The 11,151-nt window shown below is 39.9% G+C and overlaps 1 protein-coding gene across 4 annotated transcripts in view; it reads right to left on the bottom strand.

Moving 5' to 3' along the window:
• Positions 1–711: 711 nt before the first annotated feature.
• LOC133476750 (axin-1-like) overlaps positions 712–11,151 on the bottom strand; it is a 36,973-nt gene continuing 26,533 nt past the window's right edge. For 3 of the 4 annotated variants that reach the window (XM_061770570.1, XM_061770571.1, XM_061770572.1), the window contains 9 exons: positions 10,668–10,802; positions 10,489–10,585; positions 9,956–10,093; positions 8,183–8,573; positions 7,079–7,256; positions 6,826–6,999; positions 6,125–6,436; positions 5,898–6,047; positions 712–4,942 (listed from right to left, as the gene is read on the bottom strand). In XM_061770570.1, the coding sequence (XP_061626554.1) occupies positions 4,816–4,942; positions 5,898–6,047; positions 6,125–6,436; positions 6,826–6,999; positions 7,079–7,256; positions 8,183–8,573; positions 9,956–10,093; positions 10,489–10,585; positions 10,668–10,802 (1,702 nt within the window). In that variant the 3' untranslated portion in view covers positions 712–4,815. The remainder of the gene's footprint in view (positions 4,943–5,897; positions 6,048–6,124; positions 6,437–6,825; positions 7,000–7,078; positions 7,257–8,182; positions 8,574–9,955; positions 10,094–10,488; positions 10,586–10,667; positions 10,803–11,151) is intronic. The other variant, XM_061770573.1, reaches the window with a different exon arrangement.

Here is an 11,151-nt window from a genome sequence, read left to right as displayed (position 1 = left end):
ACGTCCTTGTCGTATTCCTTCCATAAACTGTCCAAAATAAATAAATAAGTTAAAAAGCGTATACCTACTTTTGGCCAACTGTTCAACACGAGTTTGATTAAAAAAAAGAAAACGAAAACCACTGTTGAAACACAACGAAGTCATTGTATAATTTTCGGTTCATTGCATAGCGTCAATTTATTAAACTCATTTTACTGATCATATATGACTCTTCAACCTGAGTTTAACTTAATTACCAGTACTGTGCTAAAAGCCGCTAAATGACGCCGACTAAAACAAGACAAAAAGAGGTAAATGTACAAGACACAAACTTGTAATTGCTCAAGAAAAGAAAAGAAAAAAGCAGGATTTCGTAAAGTAAAAAGGGGAAACTGTACGAGGAAGGAAAAGGCGCGAATTTTAAAATTATTTAAATACAAGAATACAGTCATAACTCTAGGATAAAATCACAATTGTACCTGAAAAAGTTGTAATTTTGGAAATTAATTTTTTTTTAAAAAAGACAATCCAAGGAAACTGTCATAATTCTAATGGTACAAAAGTCATAATTTTACAGTAATTTTTACATTGTAGCAGGAATTCAATGATTATAACTTGGAAACAAATAGGGGGAAAGCTAAACAACATCAAAGCACATATAGATAATTAGCATAATATATCACAGGCATTAAGACAAACAACATTTCATATGTAGAAAACTGCCGAGATTGCTGTTCATCCAACATCTTTATTTATGAAGTACCTTTTTGAAAAGAAATTTACAAGTGTAACCAGCACAGTGACATTTTGCGGTGGCGCGTGTATGAAATGATAATGTACATATTTACAGCAGACCGGTCATGAGAGCGACAAGTGAGTTTAGCGCATCTAAAGCTAAAAACAAACAAACAAACAAAAAAAAGAAAAATTATGCAGGGAACAAGAAAATAAACATTAAAATCATGAATTTTGTCCTATAAACAAAATTAAAGATATGATAAAAAGGCACTGTGTTTTTCACAAACAGGACAGAGATGTTAGCTAGCATTAAAACAAAAATTTGGCAAGGCCATTACAAAGTAGAGAACATGCTTGGTGAGTATTAAAATTATTTTTAGATATAAACAAATCATTTAAAAATAATCATATCAAGGCATGACGGGTTTGAAGTCAGTTTGGCATCCTGACATTTTTACCCGCCAACTTGTTCAGAGGGCCACATTCAACTATGTTGTTTTTTTTTTACATTAAACCTCCACATACGCGCGCACACACATTCACATTTGCATACATCCATCAGTTTTTTTTTACCGCTTATCCTCACTAGGGTTTGCCATTTAAAAAAAAATTACATTCAATTTCCGAAATTCAGTTGTTTGACATTTGCAGAAATTGTCTTTTTTTTTTTTTGCTGTGATGGGATGACTTTTATTGCCACCCAATTATTGATTTTTTTTTAGCAATATTTGAAAATCTTTTGAATCTGTGTGTTTTTCGTCAAACTCAAAAGTCAAATAAGCTAATATTGTTGCCGTCCAATAAAAAGCACCCAAAATTTTGTCCTTTATCTGAAAGATAAAAAAATAAAAACTCGTTTTCCGATAAAAACAAACGCGCATAATGTGCATATACATGATTTAAAAACACCAACGACCTGGCTGTTTTTGTCCGGATCGCTACCAAAAACCAAATATTGCAGCTGCCTGATAAAATGCAATCAACTTTTATCTGAATGGCAAACAAATGTTTTTTGAAAAAGGAAAGAAACATGCATAATGTGGACATTCATGCTTTTTATTTAATATCGAAAATATTCCTGAAGAAAGCTAGCTAGTGGGTGTACATTTTTAAAGCATTTATGTCAACAAATGTCTTTGTTAGAAAATAAGGTGACGCGATTTTTATTGTCCACCGGCGATATTTAACTTATCAGCAGTGAGTCGTATTAGAGAAGAAATAAACTACAGTGCCATGAAAAGGTATGGGCGCACTTCTCAAATTATTTTGGTTTTTTGTATAGTTTCCCCACTTTACTGTTTAAGATCATCAAACATATGTAAATATCAGACAAAGATAAGTAAACCTAAAATGCAGTTTAAAAAAACAAAAAATATTCAAAGCGACCTAGCCCTGTGTGAAAAAATAATGTCCCCCTAAACCTAATAACTGGGTGGGCCATCCTCAGCGGCGGCAACTGAAATCAAGTGTTTTCTGTAACTGCCAATCAGTCTTTAACATCTCTGTGGAGATACTTTGCCCCACTCTTCCTTGGAGAATTGTTTTCATTCAGCAACACTGGAGGGTTTTCGAGCATGGACTTTGACTAGGCCACTCCGAAAGCTTAATTACATTTTTTTTAAGCCATTCAGAAGTTGACTGGCTGGCTGGTGTGTTTTGGATCGTTATCCTGCTGCAGAACCCAAGCGTGCTTAAGCTTGAGGTCACAAACTGACGGCCCAACATTCTCCTTCAGGATTTGTTTTGATGGTTCCATCAGCAAGTTGTCCAGGTCCTGAAATAACAAGCAGCACCAGACCCTCACACTACCACCACCATGTCTGACCCTTGGTATGATTTATTTATTTATTTTTAAATGCAGTGTTTCATTTAGGGCAGATGTAAGGAGACACACACCTTCCAAAAAGTTTAACTTTCATCTCGTCAGTCCATAGAAGATTCACCCAAAAGTCTTGGGAATTATTCAGATGTTTTGGGGTAATTTTTGGACGCCCGGCCACTCCTGGGAAGGTTCATCACTTTCCCATGTTTCTCCATTTGAGGATAATGGCTCTCATCGTGGTTTGCTGGAGTCGTAAAGCTTTTCGAACTGGCTTTCTAACCCTCTGCAGACTGATAGATGTCAATTACTTTATTTCTCAGCTGTTCTTAAATTTCTTTGGATCGGGGCATTTTGTCGCAGCTTTTTTCAGATCTTTTGGCCAACTTCATTTTGTCAGACAGGTTCTATTGACGGGATTTCTTTATTGAACAAATCTGAGGTAATCAGCCTTGGATGTAGTCATTGAAAATGAACTCAACTTTCCCAAAAATGTGATTAGCCACAGTTAAGTCATGATTTAACGGGGAGGGGGGCATTTACTTTTTCACACGGGGCCAGGTAGCTTTGAATAGATTTTTTTCCATTAACAAATAAAATCACCGTTTAAAAACTGCATTTTATGTTTACATGGAATTTACATTTGTTTGATAATCTCAAACAAAGTGGGAAAACAATGCAAAAAATTAAGAATTTGAGGAGGGGGCAAATACTTTTTCACAGCACTGTAGCTAGTAGGTGCACGACATGCGTTTTTAATCGGAACGACAACAGAATATTATTTGTAGATACATGCTTTTCGGCATCGAGTCAAGATAAACGCTAGCTAGTGGGTGTACGATGTTATTAAAGCCTGGATGTCGTGAATTGTGAAATTTATCCCCCAAAAAACGGCAAAACTTATTCGTGTTTAAGGTCTCTGGAAAGTGACAATAAATGCCTTCTAAATATATATGTTGTCAACAAGCCTGCCAAATTTGAATGATTAAAAAAAAGTGAAAAAATTGTCGAGTATATAAAATGAGGCTTCAAAATCATGAAAAAAATCAAGCCAATGTCTCCGCTTTCAAACACTGGGGGTGTCGGCTGAACGCGTGAAAGCAGGCCTGTTGAAAAATCGATACTACTCCATCAAGCAACTTTCTTATGCTTACACAAAGCCGCAAAAATATATCTGCTATAAGTAGGCGTATGATGTTGTTGAAGCATGTATGTCCACATTTTGCAACTTTTTAATCTGAAACGACGACAAAACATTTCAGACTTGTGAAAAAAGTTGAAAATATGTTGTTGTTTTTTTTAATCAGACAGTGACGATATTTGCTTTAGACATTTAGTCATATAAGATATTAAATGCTAGTTTGTCCAAATCAAGTTTTTCGATAAGAAACTCACAAAATTTGGACATGCATGCTTTTCAAAATGTTAGCATGTATGCGTTTATCAGAAACAACAAAAATCTGAGTTACGAAAAAAGCTGACATACATTCAGTTGATCAGACGGCAACTATCTGCATTTTCGGCAGCGAGTCACAAAATGTAGATAGTCAAATTTACGCAGTTTTCTGGATTATAACAACATTCCGTGATGTTTGTCTGAGCTCCTTTAGCGGGATGTGGTGTGGCCTTCTTTGGCTGGATTGGGCGAAGTTTGGGACAGATTTCATTTTTTCATGATATGAGAGGGTGTAAAAAAACAAAAACCACCAAAGAAAAACTGTAAAAACTTGTTGTTTAAGGTACTGGATCAGGGCCTATTGTGGCAGTAAAGAACGGAATCAGCTAGAAGTGGGGGAAGAAAAAAAACACACGATAATACAACATTATGCGGCGAGATATGTCCACACTAGGCTGGGTTAATAGTACCATGTCTTGTACATACGCAATTCAAATAAAGTTTTTAACACAACAAAACAAAACGTAGCTTTGGTTGGTAAACACGTTGTCTGGAGAACTTGTCGTCGTCAAAGACTGGTCGCCCACGTGACGTCCCGCAAATGGAGCGGAGGAGTTGCGCACTTCCCTTTGATCCGCCATCCTCCACCAAGCACCTAAGTTTCGGTTTAAGGTTTTAGGTTGTCTAGGGTTTCCGTGGTAAAGTAGCAGCATCGTTAATAATGGTCTGGAGAACAAGTGGAAGACGACGTCATGCCCCGTCATTTTGTCCACAGTGGAGGCCATTTTAGACAGTAACGAATCCTCACTTTTACCGAGATATCTCTTCAAGCTCCACATGCTGCTTCACCTTCTGTTTTTCCCCGACTTTCTTGAACGCCTTTTCAGTCCACCTTCTCCACCTTGCCGATGATCTTCTCCTCAAAGATGGGCAGGATGGCGGCGTCGTCGCGCACCTCCTCAAACACCACGCCACAGTCAAACTCGTCACTCACCTTCTTGAAGTAAAACCTAGAGGGAAAGCCATGTTGGTAAGGTTAGCGCACCTCGTTAGACTTCATTTTCAGCCAGCATCAAAGACGCTTGAGAAGGAGACCAGCTAGCTTGGAGACTTAAAAGGAGAAAGACATTGGCGGTGAATCACTGAAGTACTTTTGTCCAGTGTTTCACTGTCATGACAGTTGTGGTTTTAACACTTATTACTGGTGGTGCCTCAACATCATTTTTAGGGGAAAAAAAATAAATAAATTCAAATTTTATAAAACCCTTTTTCTAGATTTTTTTTATTATATAATTGGGGGGGGGGGGGGGGGGTTCAAGAGAAAACCTGAAAAAAAAATAATTTGAATTTTTAGGAAAAGACATTTGTCATCTTACCAGTTTAAATTATTTGTTCAAGAAAATAATTATGAGAAAAAAAGCCATATTGTTTTGTAGAAAAGTCCTATTCAAAATCAATCTTACAAGAAGGAAGGCATATTTTTATCTTAATTCTTTGTAAAATAAATAAATAAATACATAAAAATCCATATTTCTCAAGAAAGTATTTTTTACAACAAAAAAAAGTTATATATGAGTTAAAATTTTAAGTTTTCAAGAAAAAGAAAGAAAGAAAGAACTAGTCGTATTTATTCTAGAAAAAGAGTTTTGAGAAAATGTCCTTTTTCCCCAAATGGTTGGCAGTCAGCGAAACATATGTACTAGCATGAACCGAAAAAAGAAAAAAGGTTGGGGACCAATGTTTTACAAAACACGAGTCTCATGGACCGTCATCATACGTGACTTCCACCAAATCACGCAAGATGTCCGACAAATCATGAGAGACTTCCCGCCAAATCATACAACAATTTCGCCAATCACAAGAGACTGAAGCCAAATCACGTGACACTTCAGTCTCTCTTGTGTTAGCCACTCGCTGGCTAGCTTAAAGCATGGAGCAAATGGCAAGTTCTACCTTCCACCTCACCTGTAGTGGCCCTTTTTGGTGAGCAGCTCCTTGAACTGTCCCAAAGTCACCACCCGACCTTTGACGGAGGTTCGGTACGGGATGGGCTCTCCACAGAAGTAGTAGGCCACAGTCATGTTCTCGCACACTTGCCGCTTTCCAGACTTGTGCCTTCAGACGATAAACATCCATATTATCCATATGATATTGCATACATAAACACTCAAGAGCACCATCCAAACGCTCACCTCTGCTTGGCCTGCTGCAGAGCTGCCCTTCGCCTCTCCTCCTCCAGCCGGCGCCGGGCCTCCTCCAGCTGCGTGAGCGGGTTGGGGGCTGGGTTGGGCGGCATGGCGGGGTCCTGGATGAAGGGGTGCGAGGGCTGCACCTGTGCAGACGTTGCCGAAGTGGGGTGCGTGACGAGGGCGGGTGACACCGAGGAGGGGTTGTTACGCAGCTGGGCCGACACCCAGGGGTGGACGGCCCCGGGGCGCTCCACCGAGGTGGGCCGCGGCGACTCGCTGCTGCCCCCCACCCGCCGGAAGCTGCTGGTGCTTCCGCTGCGGAAAGAAAGCAACATCTTAGCATATTTATACACTAATTCTCGTGTGTGTGTGTAGCATATTATTTATACACTAATTCTTACGCTTTTAGTACACACAGTGGACCCTTCCTATTCTTGATAGTACTCTCAGCCTGTGTTGGTATGAAGCTCTTTGTGAACAAAATGACATCATTTGGAGATTAGTGTGGGGCAACTGAGTCCGTTTGTTTGTTACTTTTATTATTTCTACACAATATTGCCAAATATTCGCTCACCTGCCTTGACTCACATATGAACCTGAATGACATCCCATTCCTAATCTATAGGGTTTCTACTTCTGAGGGTCCACTTTGTACATTTCGTACATTTGTACATTCAGATTATGGTTATGTTCGCAGGGCTCACCCATGGGAGCTTTTCCTCTGCCTGTCTCCCTCCATCATCCACTGGAGGATCTTCTGGTTCCTCTCCAGATCCTCCAGCGGCACCTGTGTGTCCATCCCACGGCCGCCGTCGTCACCTTTGCCCGACGTCTCCAACGGCTTTTTGCCTCGCCTCGACAGCGTGCTTCCTTTACTACTGCAAAAGAAACAAACTAGTTGGAATAATCTGCCAACACGTCACAGAGGGACACGTGGTGCGCGCTCTGGGATCTTACTTGTAGCCCATTCCGTCCAGGGTGCTGGCTCCGGCCCCGTCGGCATAGTTTCGACTCCTGGCCGCGTACTGGGCAGCCGCCTCACCGTTCCACAGGAAGTGAGGCTGCGACCTGGAGCCTGCCTCTTCCTGGCCATCTCGTCCTCGGTGGTGGTACATCTGCTTGTGGTGATGCATACCTGACAGAAAGAGAGGGTATCGGTGGTTTGTTAAGACTCTTTTCAGTGAATGTACTCAAATTAAATGAAAAGAACTTCTTAAAATGGTGATCAACAGGTAAGGTTCACGGCATGTTTGCTAACCACTACAAAAAAATACTTATACAATTATTTTAGAAGCTTCTACTTCCTCTTCGTGATGGGACTCTCAGCCAGAGTCGCTATCAAGTAGTATTTTTGTGAACAAATGGACCTGGTGAGACTTCCCGCCAATCTCACCAGACTAGTCTATCACTCAAGTATCTGGTATTGATCAAGCTTTTGTGACCAGAAGACTGATTTTTGACCGCTCAACATTTTTCCTTAATATTTGTTTATTTTTTTTAGCTAATATTTTTGGGGTAATTTGTGCCTAATATTTTAGTATTTTCAAATATTTTTGAGTAATGTTCGTGTTTTCATTTAATATTTATGTTTCACTGAATGTAGATTCTTCAAAATATTTCTGTTATTTTCATTTCATCATTTGTTTTTAAATGTCATATTTTTCATTTTGTTTATTTTGTAACATTTTTTGTCTAGTATTGAATTGAATATTTTAGTCTTATATGTTAAATTTAGTTTCATCCTAATTTTCTTCAAATTTATGTACTTTCCTAATATATATATTTTTATTTTTGACAATAATTTAATAGTTTTGTCCACCCCAAAAATATTTTTTTGTCATTATATTTTGCACGTATTTGTGTATTTTTCTGCTAATATTTTCAGCAAAATTTTTTCCCCCAAATTTTCATCATTTAGTTTCATCCAGAAATTTTTGTCGTCATATTTTTTCAAATATTTGTGTATTGTCAATTCATGTTTTAAAAAATACCAATTGTTAATTGTTGCTGTCCGACAACATCGTGTAAAAGAGGCTTCTGTTTTACCCTGCAGCGTCTTACCTTTGACCCCGGCAGCAGGAAGACTGTGCCCTCCCGCTCTGTGTGCCGGGTAGTGAGGTGGTCCGATGCCCCCATCAGGCGACCGCACGGATTTGGGCGGCGTCTGTCGGCCGCCCCCTCCCAAGGCCAAGTTGGTGGCGCCTGGTGACTGGCAGCCTGGTGTCTTCATCACCCGCTGCACGTGCTCGTCCAAGATGGACTCCGGGTCGTCGTCGTGAGAGTCCTCCATGGCCACCAGGCCGCCGTAGGTGGCGACTGTCGCCGTGTTGGCAGTGGTCTCTGAATAATGGGCGCCGTACAGGGGCGGGAAGGACGAGGGGAGTGGGAGCGGCATGCTGTGAGACGACATGGAGGTGGTGACGGAGATGTCGGCGTCGTCCCCCTCTTCTTCCTGTTTAAGTAGAGGTGGGGAGGAACACTCTACATTTACTCTGTTACATTTACTCAAGTAACATTTTGTATACATTTTACTTGTCAGAGTTGTTTTAGTAAAGCATACTTTTTACTTTTACTTGAGGATTTATGTTAAGAAGAAACAGTACTTTTACTCGGTGACAATAATCTACCGGTACATGCCGCTCACTACTTTCATTTATCAATTGCATTTGAATCATTGCAAATGTGATCTGGTACTCCTGAACACAGCCACATATGCCAGTTATAAGAGAGATTGCATCCTTGTGCAACCAGAATTTTATTTCTTTGATTTAAAGTTTATTTAACCATGTAAAAGACCAGTTAAACACACATCTCTTTTGCAATGGTGACCAGGCCAAGAAGGCAGCAAGTGAAACGTCAAGTCCAAGTCAATTAACATTCCAGTATATTTCAGTTGTTTATATTCACCTCCCCTCTCAAAAAGATACAATAAATCAGTTGAGTTGTCCAAATTGTAGGTCACATGAATGGTGGAAAAAGTTTTAAAATGTTTTATTTTGGTCAAAATTCTTTGACGTGACAAAAACCTGGCATTTGAACAGGGGCGTGTATACTTTTTATATCCACTGCAGCATTTCCTGTTTCTGTTTTCTGCCTGGTGAGCCTACAGTATTGTGCTGCTTAACAAGTAGAAACAATATTTGGCCGCCGTGGCCCAATGGTTAAGATCATCGCCCGCTACCGTGGGGGACCCAGGTTCAAGACCCCGACTGGATCATCCGCCAACATCTCCTGGACTCACGGCTGTTGTGTCCTTGAGCAAGACACTGATACCCCGAAATGCTCCCCGGGCGCTTCAGCTGCCCCCTGCTCCAGTGTGTTCCACTAACTTGCGTATGTGTTCAGTGTTCACATGTTCATTACAATAAAAGGTGATTCTATTCTATTCTATTCTATATAAGAACATTTCCTGGAGTTGAATTTTCCTGAATTTGTTATTTTACAAAAATGTTATTTTATAAAGATATTTATTACGTTTGAAATTAATTGATATTGTTCGGCAATATCTGAATTTGCATATTCCTATTTTATTTAGTTATTTTTATTTTATTTGACGTTCACGCTCTGATTTAAAAAATAAACCAGAAGTTACTCACGAGTTACTCAGTACTTGAGTAGTTTTTTCACAGAGCACTTTCTTACTCAAGTAATTATTTGGAGGACTACTTTTTACTTGTACTTGAATCATATTATTCTAAAGTAACAGTACTCTTACTTGAGTACAATATTTGGCTACTCTACCCACCTCTGTGTTTAAGTCACATGAACAAACCGAGCGTATTGATGTTAATTCCGATGAGTGATCAGTGAAATGGCATCCATATTAATACTCACCAGTCGAACTCTCTTCAGCCTCTCTTCCAGTCGCTCCTCGGCCTCTCGCTCCCGGAGAACCATCTCAAGCCTCCTGATGAGCTCAGCTGCAAACCTTTCGGGCTCTACGTGGATGTCCTTTGGGATGCGATACGTGCGCTGCATGGCACGCACAAACACACAGATATAGATCGATATAGTTTCTGTTTTATAATAACAATATTTTTTTCATGCTTCCTAATATTTGTGTATTTTCTCCTGATACTTTTGTGTAATATTTTATTACTTCTTCTTTTTCTTTCGGCTTGTCCCGTTAGGGGTCGCCACAGCGTGTCATCCTTTTCATGTAAGCCTATCTCTCCTGCATCCTCCTCTCTAACACCAACTGCCCTCATGTCTTCCCTCACAACATCTATCAACCCTCTCTTTGGTCTTCTTGACTGGACTATATATATACACACACACACACACACACACACACACACACACACATATATATATATACACACACACGTTTAACAGACATTCAGTGACAGATGCGAAAATATACTTACAGGTATATGAGGTAGGGGTACACGTCCGTTAGCTTTGGCACTTTCATGCATCTCCTTGCGATGCTGCTTCCGATATCGGTAAGGAGGAATACCATCTCTACACACACAAATCAAAGGGGAGAACTCAACAATCGTGATGGCGGTGATAACGGTGATGGGAAATAGGCTTTGCGACTTACACACTGCTGTCGGTCAGTGACAGCGTGTCAGCGTCACTCGACATACTCTGCTGCTCGCTGTCGTTGGCACTGGTGGCGGGGGCGCGGGCGTAACCCATGTTGGCATAGTAAGGGTTCACCGGCTCTCTCCAGGGTCTGACAACAGACAAACAATATTATTATTATTTTTAATATTTTTAGTACAGGTGTACCGACTTACGGGTTTTCGTAAGTCGCCACTCGGCCATTTTTTTTACTTTGACTTGCAACCAAAAATGTTTGTTCAAAGCGCTAGATATGTTGGCAGCGAACTTCACATCAAGAAGCAGTATAGAGGATAGTAAACAACTCTTCAAAAAAGAGGCTTCAAGCTGTTTCTTGCCACACCTAGTGCAAGTTTACTGTCAAACTATATATGAAACAAAGAGCGTTACAAGGATATTTAACCAAACCTCATTAATTTTGCCCTACAAAAATACACTAGCTTAATGCTAACGTACAATGC

The sequence above is a fragment of the Phyllopteryx taeniolatus genome, chromosome 4 (assembly GCF_024500385.1).
Source record: "Phyllopteryx taeniolatus isolate TA_2022b chromosome 4, UOR_Ptae_1.2, whole genome shotgun sequence".
Lineage (NCBI taxonomy): Eukaryota > Metazoa > Chordata > Actinopteri > Syngnathiformes > Syngnathidae > Phyllopteryx > Phyllopteryx taeniolatus.
The sequence above is the reverse complement of the archived record's forward strand: the minus strand, read 5'-3'. Positions and strand labels throughout refer to the sequence as shown.